The sequence below is a fragment of the Aedes aegypti genome, chromosome 2 (genome assembly GCF_002204515.2).
Source record: "Aedes aegypti strain LVP_AGWG chromosome 2, AaegL5.0 Primary Assembly, whole genome shotgun sequence".
NCBI lineage: Eukaryota > Metazoa > Arthropoda > Insecta > Diptera > Culicidae > Aedes > Aedes aegypti.
The window spans coordinates 293258443-293280249 of NC_035108.1; the positions used below are offsets into that span (position 1 = coordinate 293258443).

At 37.0% G+C, this 21807-nt stretch overlaps 1 protein-coding gene across 2 annotated transcripts; it reads right to left on the reverse strand.

Annotated features, from left to right (window-relative positions):
* Positions 1-15662: 15662 nt before the first annotated feature.
* LOC5564508 lies at positions 15663-19694 on the reverse strand. Of its 2 annotated transcripts, none has more exons than XM_001648791.2 (4): positions 19583-19694; positions 19015-19521; positions 16035-16183; positions 15663-15955 (listed from the first exon to the last, which is right to left on the reverse strand). In XM_001648791.2, exons 2-4 carry the CDS (start codon positions 19498-19500, stop codon positions 15739-15741), a joined length of 852 nt encoding a protein of 283 aa, XP_001648841.1. In that variant the 5' UTR covers positions 19501-19521; positions 19583-19694; the 3' UTR covers positions 15663-15738. The 2 variants fall into 2 exon arrangements, with proteins under 2 accessions (XP_001648841.1, XP_021701079.1); XM_021845387.1 differs by having other exon boundaries at positions 19015-19528; positions 19583-19684.
* Positions 19695-21807: the final 2113 nt, after the last annotated feature.

Here is a 21807-nt window from a genome sequence, read left to right on the forward strand (position 1 = left end):
AAATCAACTCACCTGTAAAAAAAAAAAAAACTGAACTGCTACGGCAAATGAAATGTAATATGTTGTTAACAAAATGTTAATTAAATCTTAAATTTGTTTTACCAAATTAGGATGATAGTGTTGTCAAATAACACAGAACACCTAGATATAAGAAATGAATGTAATGTTTGGAATGATACTAATAAAGAAATTAAAAAATATAAAAAAAAAGGTCTTATGCGTACAAAAGTAGAGGCGATATACGTACATAATTAATATGATGAAATCCCGGTCTTTTCGTATTGGAAATTTCCTTGACTTCCCTGGGCACAGAGTATCAACGTACCTGCCACACGATAGGATAATTTGCGCATACAAACTTTGTGGTATCTTCTAGAGATGGTCGGGTCTCGGGTTTTCAAACACGAAACCCGACCCGAACCCGAACCCGACGGGTTCGGGTCGGGTTCGGGTTCGGGTCGGGTTTGAAGGCTGCAAAATTATCGGGTACGGGTCGGGTTCGGGCATATAAAAAGTCGGGTTTGAGTCGGGTTTGGTGAGAATTGTGAACAGAGTCACAACCTAAAAGCTTCCCTATATGCATCAGAAACGATGAATTTACCATCTTTTCAAACTCGGGTTTTATTCGGGTTTTTCTTACAAAATTTTTTCGGGTTTCGGGTCGGGTTCGGGTTTACACAGCGAAAAATTTTCGGGTTCGGGTCGGGTCCGGGTTTGCTTTTCAATTATAGTCTCGGGTTCGGGTCGGGTCCGCGTTTGAAGAAATAAAACAAGTCGGGTACGGGTCGGGTTCGGGTTTGCAAAATGTGAAACCCGACCATCTCTAGCATCTTCCTTCACAAGACAGACGTCTTTGGCGCAAATCATGCATTTTGCATCCATGCGGCAAAGGTTTGTACAATGACCCCATTTTTGGCACCGACGGCACAAAGTGGGGTCCTGAAAATTTCCTCCAGGTTTCTAAAATTGCTCCTTTGTCACACGGACATCGAACATAAGTCTTGCTTTTTCGGAAGTTTTGATATTATTTAGATCACTTTTGTTAAAGTGAACTAAATAATATTCTTGAGAAAGCCCTTGCCGACGAATTTCAGTTTAGGTTATCTTTTTCATTATGATTACTTGAACTGAGCAAAATCCGAGTAAATCATTTATTCTATTTTTGATCTCTTCAGGTGACTTACAGTCACTTGAGAGGCACGGGTCCAAATAAGGCTCGAAAAGGGATCAATAGTAGAAAATAGTACAGAAAAGTGCTATTTCTGTAGAATTGAAAAGTACCGATTATAGGAAACCTGACTGTAATAGATTTTTGTCAACCTTCTTCCTACTCTTAATAGTTCGTGATTTATAAACGACCCCTAGTACATCTCGCTAACAAACTTTCACCCATTACACAATGAATTGGCGCATGAGAATGATATTTTGCATACGATCACCATTCAAGACACATTCTGGCCACAGGCATGTAATTCAAAGCACAAAGCCTCAATCAATTTTCATTAACTTATCGCGTCGTCGTCTTGCTAATAACACTCTCTAGCACTCGATAACTACCCACCCAGGCTAGCATCGTCAAACTAGGGATTGTGCCGCCGGCTACCGTGTTTAACAATTTCAAGTTCAATTTTTATTGCTTTTATTGCAGTTATTGCTTTTATTATCATTTCACATCCCGGCAACTCTCTGTGCAACAAGGGTAACTGCGGCTAGTTTTACCCAGAAACACACAGTTCTGATATTGTCTGATTTTTGGATCCAAAACATTTTTTAAAGAATGAGTGTTGTAGGTTTCATGTAGAATTTTGTAAAGAGCATGGAAGTGCTATTTTATGGTTTGAAATTGACTCATTTACCCTTTTCAAGCAATATTGATTCAGTAGGTAAGTGTGACCAAGACCAGTTTGAGTGGTACTTAAAGTTGAATTATAGATTTTCCTTTTTGACGCCATCGAAGCGATTAGTTGGCCTACCCAAACTGGTGGAGACAGGTAATAGTTAGCAGACAAAATCTATGCGTGACGCCCTCTGACATCATCCGCCATTCGTTCACATAGGACATTAGCAACACCCTTATGGACTGGTGTGAATTGGCTTGCCAACCACTTGAGTTGCAGTGGCGAGTTGTTGTTGGTTAAGTCGCGCCAATAATAGCCGTAGCTAGGTATTGATTACCGGTGATAGTTGTCTGTATTGTAGAGTAATGCGGGGCAAAAGTGGGTATTTTTGTGAATGTAGGTTTATATGGAAATTACTATGGAGAAATTTTGAAAAATGTTCCAAACACTTATACTGATAGGCAATATAAAGTGCCCACCTTACCAGTTTTCGCATTTCTCTCATTGATTTGGTTCAAATTAAAGTTAATACACTTAAATCTTTTTTGATATTTTATTTTTGATATTCTTCTAAAGTTGCACTTACGAAATTTTGATAAAAAATAATTTTAATCAAAGAAAAAGAAAATAAATTTGTATTGAAAAAAAATAGTGACAAAATAAAGTGCCCACTTCCTTCTTGGCCTCAGAAAAGATGATTTAAGAAAAATAAAAAGCAATTTAATAGTTAATGTGCCCTCCTTTGGCCTTAAGGACTTGCTGGAGGCGCTTCGGCATGCTTTTCACCAGGTTTTGTAGGTGTTGTGGTTCTAGTTCTTCCTCAAAATAATTATTTATAAATTTTTATTGTCAAAATAATTATTTTTGTTGGTAACACCAGTTTTTTCAACCCTGGCATCGAGAATCCCCCACAAATTCTTTCGCTTTCGGTTAAACAGCTCGAGCTTCAGGAGCGCTACATCCAAGGAACGGTGAAGCATGGAGGAGGAAATGTGATGGTCTGGGGGTGTTTTTCATGGAGTGGAGTAGAAAGCCTCGTGAAAATCGACGGAATAATGACAGCAGATTCCTACATCAACATCTTGCGGGAAAATCTGGAGGTTTCGCTGATCCAGACGGACCTCGAAGAGAAGTTCATATTTCTCTAGAATAACGACCCGAAGCATACTGCCAAGAAGACCAAGTCTTTCTTCCGGTCTTGTCGGATTAATCCGCTGGAATGGCCTCCACAAAGCCCAGACCTCAACCCCATCAAGAATTTGTGGGCGATTCTCGATGCCAGGGTTGAAAAAACTGGTGTTACCAACAAATATAATTATTTTGAAGCCTTGGAGCGCGCCTGGGAAGAACTAGAACCACAACACCTACAAATCCTGGTGAAAAGCATGCCGAAGCGCCTGCAGCAAGTCCTTAAGGCCAAATGAGGACACATTAACTATTAAATTGCTTTTTATTTTTCTTAAATCATCTTTTCTGGGGCCAAGAAGGAAGTGGGCACTTTATTTTGTCACTATTTTTTTCAATACACATTTATTTTCTTTTTTTTTGAGTAAAATTCTTTTTTTTTTATCAAAATTTCGTAAGTGCAACTTTAAAAGAATATCAAAAATAAAATATCAAAAAAGATTTAAGTGTGTTAGCTTTAATTTGAACCAAATCAATGAGAGAAATTCGAAAACAGGTAAGGTGGGCACTTTATTTTGCCTATCAGTGTAAGTACTGGAATGTAAATACAAACTTATTACCCAATAGTGAAAACTTATTCTTCAAACCTGAATAAAAAATATTGCTGAATAAGCAAATCCCGTTTGAGCTAGTTTTGTTTGGCAGTTCACATGCTCCAAATAATTTTATTAGCTTAAATTGATTTAAAAAAGATAATTTACGCCGTCTTCAGCCAGAGGCCGCACAGACTGAACGATCACTAACATTAGGCAACGGACAACACGAAACAGTAGTTCAGTGATGGAATTCCCGTTTGACGAAGAGTTTCCACCGACAGGAGCGGGAATCAAACCCACACCTCGTGGCACAATGTGCCTAAACGACTGACGCCGCTAACCACACGGCCTCGAAACCCACCCAAATTTTTCAAAATTATTTTTTTCATAATTTTTTTTTTTTTCGTTGTCTACGTCACAATTTTCATTTGCAATCTAGCCGACAGATACCAAATCAAACAAATGACAAAAAAACGAAAGATGAGAGGCAAGGAAAAAACTAATCAATTTGTTTGCAAGTACCTGCTGGAACTGGATGCATTTGAAATAGAAATTTTTTTTATTCTTCCGGATCATGAGAACTTTTCTCAAGTACAAAATTGAAAAACATGCGCTATGCAATTTTCTGATTGCAAAACTTTTTTCATGGTTCTGAACAATTCTTATTGTTATTATTCGCCATCACTGTCTAAGTTTCAATCAAAAATGCTTATATTGGTTCACCAAAATTCGCAAGCTGTTTTCTTGATTTGATGATTTTAGAAAACAGCCATAATCAAATGTTGGTCTTGAAATCACAAAGTGTTAGCTCGATTTTTGATTACAGGATCGTGTCTCCGCTAAACCGGATGAGTCGGGAATCTTGTTCCGTTTTGTTATTCCGCACTTTCGGGGATATTTTGTTATTCCGCACTTTCGAGGTTACTCGCACTCTCAATGCGGGGAAACTTAACGATATTAAGTTTTGAAAATAATATGTTGTAGTTTAATTTACCTTACAAGCCAGAGCTTGAATGCTTTTAATTCAACAGATATCTACTGCGAAACGCTCGGTGTGAACCATTACCCTGCATTACTTTATGGATCCACTGTCCTACTCTGCAAAGGAGATTTGAACGCATATACGAGCGAGGAACTTTGCAATCAAAATTCACGGTCAATCGTCAAAAATTTTAGTTCCTCTTTGCGAGAAGCATTGATGTGGTACAAAAACAGGCTGCTTGCTAGCTGTTAACAGCAACACGACACACGACGTTCATTTTTTTTATTTATTAATTATTGGTTTCACTTAATGTTGAAGTGAATGGAACAGCTTGTAGTCTTAATTTAATGCGCATAGATGAAATTTTTATCAATGAACGTGAATGTCGGAATTTAGACACTTGTTGAAACTGAAAGTGTTCGCGCATTGTTACGCGCCCACTAATACTAGTCAATAAATGGTCCCACGCAATTTGTCGACATAGATATCGTGTTGTGTGCTCATTAATTGATCAATTAATGTGCTGAATCTAAGTGGAATTTTTAGTCAAGTGTAATAAAATCATTAGCGAATGTAATTGCTTTTGATTGCAACTGCAAGTTTCGCCAGCATGTGGAAATGAATCAATAATCACTAGGGTGCGTCAACTGTCATTATTATAGCCGACTGGAAAAAAGTTTTAAATAATCTGTTTTTACTAGGGTTAACATTTTTACTGTTGTCTGCAGCATTTCCATTTATAACAAATACCTTATGATTAATTTCTTGGAGAATTCCAAGATTTCCAAGGGATTTTGATTTACCGTCGATGGGGGTGACAATAGGTCTAGGGGGTGAGATTGGGTCAAAACAGAAAAATATGATTTATGAAATATTTCAGCTAATAACGCTGATATTACTAAAATTTATAATTCATATGTTAGGGAACATATTATTACACGTACACTCCCGTGCATAAGTTTGAGTTCACCCCCTAAAATACATGCAAAAGTGTTCAGTCCATACCTCTGTGATTTAACGTCCAATTCAAACTCTTTAAGCCGTATTTGAAAGGCAAAGAGTTATTCTTTCTTTGTATGTATTTTTCCAAAAACATTCTTTGAACTTTGTATACTAAATATGTACTTAAAGTTGTGACATTTTTCAAAGAACACACTGAAAAAACACTACTAATTTCTTCAGCATTGGATCGACCAAAATTTTAAAACAAGGTGTATTTTGAATCGTAATCTTATATTCTTTGAAGAGCACTCATGAAATTTTTGCGGAAAAATCGGAAAAGTATTCAAAATAAATGAAACAGTCAGTCAAGTCATCGTGCAAAAGTTTGGATTCACCCTTCAGTATGGTGTATCGTGCAAAAGTTTGGGTTCACCTGAACTTACTTAAATCTGTGAAATCTCAAACCAATCATGTACGCGCCATTAATTACGCTCAAAAAAGCTTTAAACTATTAAAATCGGTTGAAAAATGGCAGAGATATTGACAAAAATGATGTGCGTGTGGCTCAGGTGAACCCAAACTTTTGCACGATGACTTTTCCGCCAAAATTTCGTGGGGTCTCTTCAAAGAATATAAGATAACGATTCTAATGACACTTTGATTTGAAATTTTGGTCGACCCAATACTGAGGAAAATAGATATGATTTTCCAGTGTGTTTTTTTGAAAAATGTCACAACTTCAAGTACAAATTTAGTATACAAAGTTGAAAAAATGTTTTTAGAAAAATACATACAAAGTAAGAATAACTCTTTGCCTTTCGAATGTGGCTTAAAGAGTTTAAATTGGACGTGTAATCACAGAGATATGGACAGAACACTTTTGTATGTTTTTGATGGGGTGAACCCAAACTTTTGCACGGGAGTGTAATTCATTACAATATACATTTTTAGAAATAGTAGTTTTTGTTTACTATATCAATAAACTTGTATGTTGAAACTACATAAAATTTACAACATGAAATTTCTCCTTTGCAAAGTATCACGCATGTACTTTAACATCTATCGTTATATTAGTAGAAGGTTGAAAATCTTTTCATTACACTTCACACGTATTTTCCGGAATCTTTTTGGTTTTTCCACAAAAAAATGTTTTTTTTCGGTACGGTGTCTAAAACATCAAAAATGAGGGTGAGATTGGGTCAAGCAAGAACGATAGTAAATGAAATTGCAAGTCCACTTTTTTGACATTTTACGGTTCCGGGTGTTCTCTTTTTCATTAAGATGTGTCTATTTGTTCTAAATACAGCATCTCTGAAACATCTAACAAGTCTACTTGAGGAGTCCGTGCATTGAATAACAATTAGAGTGTCCATCCCGGGACATCCCGGGACGAAAAATCCCGGGATTTGAAGAATTTCGGGTTTTCCCGTTTCCCGGGATTTTATTTCTAACATCCCGGGAATCCCGGGATTCCCGAAATGTACGTAGAATTGGATGAAAACCACTAAATTTCAATGGAAAACAATGACATTTTTCCTCACTACTTGATAAAGTAGAAAAGCATAATGAAACGAGTAGGGGGAGATCCCCCAGTACCGGACAGTTAAGGTTCTAAATTCATAATTGAAAAATATTGGTTTTATGTGATCCTGTTACCCATTTATGATAAATATTATCATTTTTGTAGCACCCGCATAATTATAAACCATACTTCTACTGTTTCCCATTCAATCCACAACAATTTACGACAGTATCAAAATAATTCTGTATAACATTTAAAATAACAATAAACCAAACGTACCGTGAACAGTTTTTACAGTTTGACAAATTGTAATTGAGCAAACTACCATGTGGGGAATAGGCGGTTAAGTTATGTTACCATTTAAAAACGCCGATTTTGTCGAACAAAATTTTTACATAACAATTTGTCGAACGGTTCAAATACCATCCATTTTTTGATCAATCTACTGTACACCAAACAGGTAGAGAATGGTTTGACCCATATAATTCGAATTGAAATTAATACTGTATATGTAATTGTCATTTTACAGTGCGATATAGTATTTAACCCAAGATTTACCCCTCTTGTGATTGAACAATGAAAGATGAGTTAAATAATTTTTATGCATATATATTTACATTACCATAATATACCGTTGTTATTAATATATTGTTGTTTCATATTATTTTAGTAGAAATACTTTGAAATACGGAAATATTTCGACCAGTTTTTTGAATTGTTACTACGATCGGTGTGCTATTTTTTAAGCGTGCACAGCTAGGCGGTGAAAATTTTCGCTCACAAACACAACAGCGTACCACTGTTTGCGAAACTGTTAAATAACTGTTGTATATGGTAAAATACATATGTGTTTGTGTATTGCAACGATAAATTCAACAACAATTTCTCAATCGGTCCAGTCATAGTTTTACCATTTCTGGGGGGTTTGAATTTCTGTATAATTCGACAATGTCTGCACAGTATCTAAAATTGTTACTGTTTGGCATGGTTTACGCAAACCATTTTTAAAAGTTCTAATTCTTCGACTAAATACAGTTCAACATAAAAGCAACTGTTTGTTGTACACTAACCTTACCAGATACAAGTGATTAATTGTTTTGAATGTATGGCGAATTGTGATTTTCTATGCGGGCATACAAAAATAAATTTGAAAGTATAAATATGAATTTTGACATTACATTTTGATGATGTACTCTTGTACCAAATTGGCCATTCATAAAAGGTGGCTCCCAATATCAGACACAATCTGGAAAAGGCTCGATTTCTGTAAATTTGTACATCATCGAATATTATCTTTTCAGGAATAGTATTTCATAACCAACTTAATGCATTTATAAGAACAATTTGAGTTTTTCTTAGTTTGCAAGATGTCCATCAAAAAACTCTTTCATATATGATGAAAAATAACACATTCTACGATGTTGTTGTGAATGTTCATTCTTTGTATTATTATTGCATGTTTGATACCATGATTGTTGGAATCCATGAAATATAAATGTATTTTGAGACTCTGGTGCAAAGATGACAAAGATATCATATAACAAATCAAGCTGTCCGAAACTGGGGGACAGAGGTGATTGACCAAAATTGAAGTTATTTCACATTTTAAATATTCCAGTTTAAATATGATACAAAATACATTCATACTATCAAATTATGCTTATATTCCATCATGCTTGCGAGATCCAAGCTTTTTTTGCCATATTCAAAATAATTACTAATTAGGCTCAAATTTTTCATCAATTTTCAAATATCTCTAATTATTCAAGGATGTTTAAAAATTACAAATATTACTCTCCATAATAGCTTTCTTTTCTTCTAATACACCACCATCTTGATTGGACCATGACTTCTCAATTTTTCGACTTTGACGAGTATTGTGTACTGTTCGGTACTGGGGGATCTACCCCTACTTGTTTTCATGAAAAGATCAATGTATCAAGTTAGAAACACATATTTTTATTTTTCTAGTTGCAAAGTTTTAATGCTTTTCTTTTCAAGATCAGCAGTTTTATAAGCCTATGCTAAGATAACAAATTTGAGAATACATATAAACTGCCGCAAATCGCAAGTCAGCAACATCTGTCAAAAGTAGGCTTTGAGAAAATTGACTGAGAAGCTTTCAATCTCGTTTTCCATACAAATATTAAAAAAAAGGAGATTGGAACATGTTTCGACCTCACTGAAACTTTCATTATTTGCTTTTCACTCCGTTACCTTCCCAAGAAATATATAAAGATGATCAAATAACGATCCATTTTTGTGCTACACGATGCAAAAATCTGCAGTGGGACTTATCATTACGAGACAATTCGATTTGGTGTTTTTTCCTAATTTCACTGAACAAAAAGTGTTTTCTCGTTAGTACAGCTGAAAGATCATTAGAATATATAATGAAAACTGATATCAACTCAATTTTGACCAAAATGCAGATGAGACTGACTTGCGATTTACGGCGGTAAACTTCAGTCAATATATTTCAGTAATTAACTTTTAGCATGATCTACAATACCTTCAATTATCTTTAATCGTTTCACTTTGTAGCCTACTAGCTGCTCAGGGATAGGATCACTACCAGTTACGGTAGTTATGTTAACAGGGTCGCTTATGCTGTCAGGTAGTTACACGCACACAATTACAGCTATGCTCATTCGAAGGGGATCAAAGGGGAAAACAAGAAACTCCGTCCCACTGGAAAGGTGAACCACAGATGTCTCACTAATTCACTGCTTACAAGCCACACTAATCTACCCTTCAGCAATGTCCAATCAGGGCGAGGCCTGAAACTCCTTTACGAGCACGGAAAATAGGAAACAACTCAAAAAAGGTGTAAATTACTCAAATCAAGAATCACGGAGGGAAAAACTAAACCACTAATTTCAATCTCAACTTGAACATTTTGGATTTTATTCTTAATTTATAAATCGGCCTAAAGTGACGTCACTAATCCTAGGAATACTTGCGGTTTTACAATTGTGGTAGGTAACAGTGGCAGTTGGTACGGTACAGGTGGGCAATGGCGGAGGAGGTGGTCATACGGAGTCTTTCGTAATGGCGGGTAACGATTTGGAGGTGGCGGGTTTATCTCTCAGTGGCGTAGCAAACTTCTTGGCGGGCTCTCGGGACTGGTATGAATTTCTGTCCGTTCTGTGGGGGGGATGATGATCGAAACCAATTGGCGATGTTCGATCCTTCAGTCCAGGGAAGTTCGAAAGCTAGGCCAGCCACTAGCATAAAGCACAAGAAAAAGGCCCACACTTGTTGGACCTACCAAATTAATCAGCACATTTGAACCACCTGAATAATTGCCCTTCCCTGGTAACATAACCACTGCATTAAAACCGTAATTACCTTTTTCTCTTAGTACTAAATGCGCACTATTGTTTCTTCTATTAATAATGAACAAAAGATTTCTATTCACTGCAAGACAAACAAAGAATCGCATTAACACACAATAGATTTTTGATTTTTCTTCGACTAACCGTACTATTAACTGTAATACTAGTTTATAAAAGCATTTCAATCCTAGTATTAAGTTTTAACCTATAATGATAACAAAAATTTAAGAAATTTACACCAATAATTTTACAACTCGGACACACACTATAACTTTATGGAACACGTCGCGCACTTCTAATTCCTTGAAAGGACTCGGACAGAAAGACAGATTCTGATTTAGGCCAAGCCATCGAAGGTTAAAATTTTGAGAATCTGTTAGAATTACTTTTTTTTGGGCCAGCCTAATGTGGCCTTCTTGGGGACTCAGGGTCGTTCAAAATTACTCCGGTGAGGAAATTGGGTGGAGGTGGAAAAACTTCCCTTAAAAACTTGGACTTAGTCCTACGCCAAATGTGGCTAAGGTGGTCCCAACTATTAGAAGAGAGAGAAGCAGGGCTCAGCGTTTAAACAAATTGAAAAGAGCGTTCTATACATTTAATAAACGTTATAATTTCATTTTTCGTATCGAAATATTAGGAAAAGGGGGTTATTTTGGGTAGGACACACCTGTTACAGGATCATCGTCAGGGCGTTGCTTCAACCGACGCTCGATGTTGCTTGGACGGACTCCCAATTCGTTCCTTTTGGAGGACGGTCCCGACGACCATTTTGTGGAAAGTTTGAAGGCCCGGACTGGGTGGAGTTCTTCAGGCGTAGGTGGCTTAGAAACGACAGCAAATCTCTCCAAATGACCAGCACACTGGGAAGCCGCCCGGACGGGTGACTGGGTCTTCCACGAACTTCACAACACTTGAACACTGGCTGGCCGGCAGAATCCAGCTCCTGGAACACTTCCACCGAAGGATGCTTCACTACACGGTCCTTCCCAGTACAATGGCTGATTCCGTGCGCAGATTCGGTTCACTACTTTAAAAAAAATACCGGATAAAAATTATCGTACTATCGGTGTTGACGGTGGTTCACCTATTAGAGGATCTCTGTCCGGTGACAAGCAGTTTTATGTCATCGCTGATCTCGAACGGCTACCAATGTCTGTGACATTTGTCGTTGGTAGCGGCGGTGTGTAGTCGGCGTTATGGAAATCGGGATGGGGATGTTCAGGTGTGATAATTTCGATATAAATTCTTTTATTTCAATTTCAGTGTGTATTCTTTATTTTAATATTTCAGTTAATCGTAATGAAGGTAGCAATAATAAAAATAATTATCATGAGGAAAATAATAATAAGTATGAAGAATAATAATAAAAAATCAAGGTAATATTTACAAAATAACAAATGTTGAGGTTTGAGAGGTTACATTCATCCCCCACTCCAGGATAAAAAAAACGTTGTTTTTTTTTAATAGAAGTTGGGAATGGGAATTTAGGTACAAGGACTTTTGTGGCCCTCCTCTCATTGAGTGTAATTTGCTTTCGTGAAATGATTTTTCCATGAAGAGGAGCTCTTTTTCACGAAATCACTTTACACTCAATGATAGAGACTGTCCACTGAAAAGGAAATCGGTCTGGAAGTATGGGGTAAGTGTGGCCCTCCTCTTGTTAAGCGTTAGATTGATTTTGTGAAATGATTTTTCCATGAAGAGGAGCTCTATTTCACAAAATCACGTAACACTTAATAATAGAGTCTGTCCACTAGGAGAGGGTCGATTTAGGAGTTCTTGTCTTGGCAGCTCTGCCGCCAAAGCTCGGCTGACTGCGATACAATTCGTATCATTCTATATCACATCAACATCATGCTGTCTACTCAATCTCCAGTGCATTGATGGCGATAGACTATGGATATCACTGATGGGTTAGGTTTAGCCGATATTTTTGACAGTGTTGCAGATAGAATGAAACTATTTGTTGGTCACTGAAAAACAGTAATAGCATGGATAATTACCACGTGATCACTCATTCCGCAGTGATTATGATCTAGAGTGCGATGTCGCATCACTGCTGTTGGTTGTCAAATCAAAGTGATATTGATAGCTCGCAAGTGATAGTGATAGTTTTAGACCATCAGCTGATACGATTGATATTAAGCAACTCTGCATTGAAGGCTCCAAATGCGGGAAATGCAGCGGGAAATGGAACATTTTTCTTTAGTAATTTAGAGTTGGCCTTAGCAACGGGTGTTTTTCTATTTTCAATGTTTTTTGCCTACAGCAGCGATGGGCGTGAATTTAACTGGCTTCGCTGACTGTGATTTGCTTTGCTTGGCTACTGTAGAGTGAATTTCGAGATTTTTACAGACGAGTCACGTGAATTTGCTCGAATTACAAAATAGACCCCTATGTTGAATACCGAACTTAACTCAATTTTGACGAAAATGCAGATGGGACTGACTTGCGATCAACGGTAGCATATGCAATCCCAAAAGTGGACAGGAGCGAGAGTTTATATTTTTCATATAACCGTGTCCCAGCTTAATGGATATTACGTTCTGATACTCAACAAAAAGATTCTGGTCAAAGAAGAAATAAGGGGCTCAGTCGGGCTCATAATGGGTACCATTTCGAGTACTACATTTGGTCCCTTGGTACTGCAAAAGGTACCCAAGTTTGACATCTCACAGTACGATTTTAACGGCATTTTAGATTTTGCTCTATTAAATTTTGTGCCATAAAATTTTGAACAACTTGCGAGTAACTAGAACTCTTTTGTTCTGGTCCTAGGACAGGTTTAGTTGAACCAAGCCTGCTTTTTCGTTGTTTTCCAATTCCGCCGTGTCCAGGTACTCAAAATAGTTTACTGAACTACTGACGCCATACTAGCTGAGAAACTTAGCTATTTGAAAGAATTCAACGCTTCCAAGTCAGCTAGACTATCAGAGAATATACAGTCAACTCTCCACAACTCGATGTTCTATAACTCGATATATTCTATAACTCGATAGATTTTTCAGTCCTTCAAAATTCCCATACATCATGCACTCCATAAGTCGATATTTATATAACTCGAAGACTAGCCGATGTCACGTGTGAGGAAAATTTCCTTCCATAATTCGTTATCTATCTAAAAATCCATTTTTAAACAGGGAAACATAAGTCTATAAGTCGATGGTCCCTTGAATATCGAGTTATGGAGAGTCGACTGTACATATATTTACATGTCAGTAGTTAAGTCGTCAACAAATAGTGGCACATTTGTAAATAGCCTGTACTTTTGCCTGAAATATAGTTGGTCAAATACCCACAAATTTTGATATATTGATTCCAGGGCTTGTAACACCTACTCCACTTCTGTCGTTTAATTTTGAGTAATCAGTGAAACAACTACTTCCGATATTTTGTTGAGCGTTCAGTATCAAAAATCGGAGTGATATTCCATTCCAGCTTTTTCATGTTGATGCCGAGATTGTGGCTTCAGTCGAGGATGGATTACCATTTGGTGAGCTCGTTTCATGCTTAATGTTACATTTATTTTACCGTCAAACAAACTATGGATGGTTCGTCACTATAAGCTTCGTCACTATAATGCTCTTATTTGTGTTTAATAGGAATTTGAGATACACGTACTTATTCTTTTATTCATTTGTATCAATTAATTATTATACCCTTTGAATTTCAATCATTAAAAATAACCTATGAATTTGTCGCATTTATTAAAAATAGCCTTTGAAAAATGTCAGCGCACTGATAGATAACTTTTAAAATTAAGGTAACATGCACTTATAATGGTGAACTCTGATCATATAGCTTTTGAACCCTCCCACTAATCAAACTGCTTCCTGTGAAAAGCATGTAGATGCAGAGGTGATCTCGGTCTCTAGTAGTAATAATCGTCACACTAATATTCCTTTACTAAATTTATAATTCTCGAAATTGTACATTGAAGATGGTATGCTACTTCCAGGCTGCATCTGTTGGTTCCCTGTACAATTTTGATTATTTCAGTCAATCATGAAGTAGCAACTACAATTTGTACGGTCATCAATGCGTATGCTTTGATGTGTGTTGGAAAATAAATGTTATTGATTTTTGGTATTCTGCCTTTTATTCTCAACTTATGGTAAGTATGATATTCTGCTCAAGCAAAGTAAAACTTTCTGCGAAAGAAATGACCAAGGAATTTTATACAGAGAGCTTCAATTGAAATTACAGTTCTATTCAGATTGCGATCAAAGAAAACTGATTTTCTTAAGCATTTCTGTCAAGAAATTCCCCATGCAACGATATAGACGGATACTTTCTTTTCAAGTGCAGAGTCCTCATTATGAAGAACATACATTGGTATGCTGATTGTTAATTTAATACCATGTTATGATATTCGTTTGTTATCTATTTCTGCTCAGGATGATATGCCCGATTGACCTTTACAAAACGAACATCAGATTAAACTGGTTAGTAAAATCGAAAGGTAATTGATAGACGAACCAGCCTTCAATTATTTTCTCTTGTTTTGATCCGATTATATTTATATCTTTGTTAATGAGATTTCTAACACTAGTCTAGTTTTTCTCAGGACGAATGGCTTCACTTCACTTTTGAAGGAAGTTGTCACTATAACCTTCATTAGTGATTATCTCGGAGGTATGTGTTTTAAACACTACACCAGGCACGTCCCCTCACATCTGATATTATCTTTTTTTTCAAATCTACTTACATTGGCGTAGAAATAAAGTTCTGATGCTGATTGGTCATGCTATAATATGTGATATAACAATAAGAATGCTGTCTACATTCTGCAGCTCATAATGACGTAACCCATATTATAAAAACTTGGCCGGATCACGTCATTTCTCGTACGGATTGTATAAGCTGTTGGCATGTTGTATCCATTGTCGTAAAAGTAATCATATATCTTGACCCATGCTTAGACCCATTGGAATAATGCGACTTTAAGCTGCCGCAAAGTGGTACACACTTGTGTTATGTGTAGAGTGTTGTGATACAACCAGGGTTGGGAAAAATTCTGAAATTCACTCTACAGTAGCCAAGCAAAGCCAATCACAGTCAGCGAAGCCAGTGAAACTCACGCCCATCGTTGCTGTAGGCAGAAAGCCTTGAAAATTGCAAAACACCCGTTGCTAAGGGCAACCCAAAATTACTGTAGAAAAATGTTCTATTTCCCGCATTGAGAGCCTTCAATGACACTAACGATTTAGAATATTCATGCACTTAACATAGGCTACTCGACGAGGTTCACGTTTTTGAACTACTGTACTGGGAAGAGCCACGTGATTTTCGCGAAATTCAAGCCTATTACTATTACCATTCCCAGCACTGGATACCACAGCACACGTTGTGTATAAACCCAGAGGAAAGTCAAATTTATATATTTCGTTGATGGTCAATTAAATACATTCAGTATAGCGTCCCGTAAGAAGATTATGTTCATCGCCTCGACAAAACATTCGTTCGATAATGTTTCAGCGACACGGTCCACTACTTGCTGCTGATCGATTCCGCACAGCTTCAGGATGGCCATAACTATCGCGGCTGCCAGAATCAATTTGTTCGACTTGAACCGTACGAACATGTCCTCGGAACTCACACGCGGTCGCAAGCTGTCAACGGGAACAAAGCGTTTTGGGAGTAAATTAATGATCGTCCGGTGGGAACATGTTGTCTGAATCGTGGTTTTACCTCTTGTAGATGTTGTACCTTTGCGCATAGACCACTCGTAACAACTTAACTCCGACCTTTCCGAAATGATCCTTTCGGACGACGCCGACTGTTAAAATGTGATCCTTAGCAAAGCGTTCTACCGCACCCAGAAGAAGGGAGTGGTAAATCTAGGAAATAAGAAAAATAAGCAGAAATCAGAACGTATCAGAGGATTGCATGTGAACATAATTAATCTTATACCGTCGTTGGGAGTGAGATTGAGCCCAGAAGTGTTTTGCTGTTTTAGTTCCTAATTTGCTTTTTCACCAAGGTCGTAAAAACCGGCCTGCCCTTCAAATTTGCCAGGAACGTGGTAGGGGGATATAAATAAAATGGCTCATGTTCAGTGTAGTTTTTATTGACTTTCTGTGTTTTGGCTAGTTCTATAAATTATTCATCACAATATTTTATAATCATTGTATCATTCGGTAAAAAATATGTTTTGTGAAAAAATATTTGGCCACATCGAAACCACCGATTGCTATACCATGTTTGTACTTTTGTAGTAACTTTTTCAGTAAGAGTAAAATTTACGCCGATTTCATTGGAAACACGTCATCTTACTTTTCAAAATATTTCCCAATCCTTTTTGCCAAGACAGGTATCTCCGTTGTGACATCGACGAATGTTTGTTACATTCGGGATACATAACCTCCCGGCTATTTGATCCAATGAAATAATAGATGTCGTTTCGCTTCACCGCCTCGACAATAGCTGCATTGTCCCGCTGTTGAGAACTGGAACTCTCCCGAGTAACACACATGTTATAATTAGGGCATATAAACAGATATATAGCTAGATTTAGTCATATAATAGTTACTTTGCCTCAATTATAACTTGTGTGCTACTTGGGCTTCCAAAGTAATATTCAATTTGTTTGTCAGTAAACATTAACATTTTCTCAACTATTTTGATGCCCCTGCTTCGCCATTCGTTTTGCAGAACATCTACGTCTTGACCTCTGCAAGCCAGCTGGTCGCAATGAGCATCAAAAATGTTCTTTATCATTGGCGGTACCAAACCAATTGTACCTTCCATGTGATGCCAAAACTATTCCTGCAATGATATATATGATGATATATATATATATATATATATATATATATATATATATATATATATATATATATATATATATATATATATATATATATATATATATATATATATATATATATATATATATATTCAAAAAAATGTGCACTTTTTATAGATACTTAAATTGCCCATTTTAGAGATCAGAACATCAGAGCTTGGACCGATGCACGAGTTCACTATTTGACTTTTAAGCGGTGCCGTGTTATTTACGTAACCATGGCAACGAGTGAATTCGGCACCGCTCAAACGTCAAATTAGTGAACTCGTGCATTGGTCCATAGCTAGCAGACAAATTTGACACTTCAGTTTTGATCGTTTTTTTTTTTTCGTAATTACCGTCAATAATATGGCAATTCTAAGTTGATCAAAACTGAAAAAAAAAACATTTACTTGCATCAGATGCAAATCAAATGTACATCTAAAAAGTGACCTCGTAGCATTATAAAAGGTTCTAAAGAACTTACACTAGAAATAATGTTGTCTAAGAACCCAAACAGAGGATCTACAATGTTGGTTGATATATGCATTGCATTGATTTCATTTAACTTTTCTAAGTAAAAACGTATAATAACAGAATAGATACATTGTTTGTAGATATAGGGTTTCAATGCTAGTAATGGACCCCTTAGTAGCTGAAATTCATTCTAGACGCTTTTCCGCAATGATATCTCAGACGCATTTACGTTTTGTGGAGTCTAACAACAATTTCAATGTCTTTACTTCATAGTACGTCTATGAAACATACAAAATCATTCGATTTTTCCAGCGAAATATGCATTTGAAAAACTGTTGTTCGAATGCCTATAATGGACCCTCCCGGGGTCCATAATAGGATTGTTTACAAATTTGACGTTGCGTATTATGGACCCTCCATTTGATTCCCATGTAATCCGGCTCGCTACCGACGAGCCTATTATGGACCCACCTGGAAATGCGTATTATGGACCCTCTTGTGTGGTTTCATTTACAAAACTGTTCAAATATCTGTATTTATGCGTCTCAAACCAAATATTTTGCCTGAAACTGCTAATCGAAGTTCCCCCGGTGGATTTTCATAGGAATAAAGTTGCTTTGAGTGTTAATTTTATGTTTTTTCTGTAGGGGGTCCATAATACGCAAAGGGTCCATAACCGGCATCGACTCCCTATTCTCTATGTACCTTTTTGCAGAAGCAGCATCCATTTTATTTTTACAAATTATTTTACGTCGTCATTCACGCCGTTTAAAGAGGGCACAGTTTAAGCCTGACATGGTATGGCTTATATTATAGCCAATAATTTAACGGGTCTATTTTATTCAGCACTCCTGACAGCCTATTTGTAAGAATACAGTAATATTGTCTGAGATCTTTTTCTTCTTTCTGGCGTTACGTCCCTACTGGGACAGAGCCTGCTACTCAGCTTAGTGTTCTTATGAGCACTTCCACAGTTATTAACTGAGAGCTTACTTTGCCGATGACCATTCTTGCATGTGTATATCGTGTGGCAGGTATGAAGATACTCTATGCCCTGGGAAGTCGAGAAAATTTCCACCCGAAAAGATCCTCGACCGATGGGATTCGAACCCACGACCCTCAGCTTGGTCTTGCTGAATAGCTGCGCGTTTACCGCTACGACTATATGGGCCCCTTGTCTGAGATGCTATAGCTGAAAAATTGTATTGAAATATTATGATCATCTTTACACCAAACGTAGTATTTTTCACTCAAAAGTTGTTTATCCCTGCGAAATTGGCAAGGTGCGATTCGTCACGACAGTGCATATTATGGCACCCCTATGAATTTATGGCTCAATCTCACCCAAAACGACGGTAGCTGTAAGTACAATCGAGCTTATCTATAAAAAAGGCTCCTCATGCTGACCTTGTGGTTTAACTTTTTCATAACCTCATACTCCAACTCCATCATCCGTTTGCTGGACCACGGAACGCCCGGGCTATATTTCGCAAACATCCGTTGAAAACCGTTCCAGTCCAGTTTGATATGGGCATCGAAGTACTTACTGACCATATTCACTACGCTCACAGCGTACAGCGGCATTTGTTTGAGATAGTTTTCTCCCACAGAAGCTCCACGCTCGCCGGCAATGACCTTGATCACAAACTGTTCCAACGTGTCAATTGCAGAGAATTCTATCGTGTGCGAAAGTTGAAACTTTGCGCACAGAGTGGAGATCAATCGGGTGATCGACGCCATGATTGTATCAGTTGGATATGGATTCAGTATGGCCTGCTCGGTGTCCACGTGGTAGCTTTGCTTCCAATCGGCATAGAAACCGGATTCTGTGCTCAGGTTGAGCGGTGTCACACCTTGGCTCAGTTCAAGGCCATCGGGCGCCTCTTTGTTCATTGCGGATTTCTGTGCCGGAACCTTGAAACTAGACCGTCTTATTACGTTGGAAATTACGGCATTAGTTGGTAGGTATACTTACCCGAGCGTAATTGAGATGCGGAGAAGGTAGACGAGCAGTTCACTAGTTGATGTTGTTTGATTGGCTACTGCGATTAAAATAAATGCACAGATAGATGTTTGTTATCAATGTGATATAGAAGAGGTGAGGAGAAGGTCTGTGTGTGATTGTATTAGTGCAGTGAAAAATCAAAATAAACATTGAGGGGAATATGGGTGACGTCATACCGTTCCAATGGAATGCTAAGAGTGAGTACAAAACGTTCCATATCGTGGAACAAGCTAAGATTAGACCGAAAAAACAGCAGCTAACACCTAGACGTAAAAGTCGTACAAGCATATTCCAGGAATATGTTTGTTGGCAATCAATTCACGATTTAAAATACTTTTTTTTTTCATTTTCCCTATCAAATTGAATAAGCACTACAGCACTACAATCACGAATGCATCATCTAATGCAAAGTGTTAGTGAAATTCATGTACACCTATTATCTGCAAGTAATCCGCGGCTCAGTACTTTACGGTTTAACTTATAGTTTCATCTTATGCATTGTAAAAATCCATCCTAAAATAAAACAAAAGTTAAAAGTAAATTACATGAAATACCTCGAGTGCCGTCTTCCCGTGGTGATATTTTTTCGTGTTATTGTTTGAGTAACAACACACTAAACAACCTTGGTAACGAGAGGGGGACTAGCAACGCAGCCTTAGAAACTTTCGATAAGGAACTGTATGACGTCACACATAGTCATAATGCAAATGGTTGCTGTGTGAAAACACAATCAGTGCACTAATACATACAAACAGTTGTGTATTATACATAATCATCTCCTCACCTGTATTATAGCACATTGGTTTGTTATGTCAGGTCACACATCGAGTTGTAGACAACTTCTTTGGACAACCATTATAACCTAATACCTAAACTAACAGTAAATAACATGCTTTGGTGTGTGTGTTCACTGCATTGTTTAATAGATGATTGTCTGCCATGGATAATAATGGATTATTCTCGCTGAAACCAGACCACAATTGGCATACACCGTCAGAATTTTTTTTTTGTCGCTGTTCGCTAGAAAATGCTAACATATAAAAAAATACGTATCCTTTGTAAGCCAGCAAGGTTTGCGAGAAAGTCCATGTTTTTATAAATCTCTTGTATTTCTTCTCGTGATATGTAGAATATTTTCCCTAAAACACATATAATGTTCAGTGCACTGAGTCACTGTAATAGCATCATATATAGGAAGGATGTAGCTTACATATGGAATTGATAATAATTAAGGCGGCCATTTTGAATAGAGCCGTCATTTTAAATTTTATTAAAAAAACATTTTTTTACTATTAGCGCACAACTCTTTTAGATTTCTGAGATTACCCAATAACACGAACATTTTCTTAAAACAAAGAGAACACCGTGCAATTAAATTATAATTTAGAACTCTCTCTCTCAATCTAGTCCATTCAAATAAAACTATGCCTTCCCGAATTTGGCAACTCATTGCAATTTTTTTTTTTTGACTGACACCTGAAACGTTTACTTAAAATAAAATAACAACACTGCAAATAAGATAGGCAAACGGGTACGCACTTATGTGAAGAACTTCTCATATTTTTGGAGGCTATGATCATCATGTAGGACCCATGTATGTACCCAGTGCACCCAGTTTAAATTATTGATGAACAGATAGGATTGATTTATGAATTGAGCTCATATTTGGCCACAATATGCGTGGAATTGAAGTGCTTCTTATTACAAAGCATTAATTAAAATAACAATCCGGCCGAGAAAAACTCCCCATGCCAAAGTGAATCATGAAAGCGCCCAAGTAGCTCTGCACCCTGCTGTGTATAAGGGTGAGCGACGTAAAGAATGACAGCTGATCAAATGGGGCATGTTTTCATGTTATTTTATTATTATTTTATGAATTGCTCTAAATGGGTTCATAAACAGTAGTTCCTAATAAGCATTGGAACACGACGGAACAAAATGAAACAATGCCTGATCATTAGCCTAAAAGAATCATCTTTCATGATATTTTGTGACAAAAAGTGACTATTTTTAACTTAAATTGTTATCAACTTTAAAAGAAGAAGAGATTGAAAGTTGGTGTCTTCGAGCACAATGATTTTTCGATTGTGGACAACTTTCTAGAATAAACATTTTTGCTAAAATCGTTATGGAAAAGTTAATTTAAAAAATCTGGTTGTATTAGTATTTTACACAAAATGCTCTGTAACTCTTGA

Bases quoted from the DNA above. Each gene is read 5' to 3' on its own strand.
- LOC5564508 (XM_001648791.2), bottom strand. From the start codon at position 19,500: ATGAACAAAGAGGCGCCCGATGGCCTTGAACTGAGCCAAGGTGTGACA. The intron at 16,184-19,014 runs GTCAGCATGAGG...CTTATTTCCTAG, and splicing joins TGAAAAAGTTAAACCACAAG to ATTTACCACTCCCTTCTTCT. The intron at 15,956-16,034 runs GTAAAACCACGA...TCCCGTTGACAG, and splicing joins AGGTACAACATCTACAAGAG to CTTGCGACCGCGTGTGAGTT.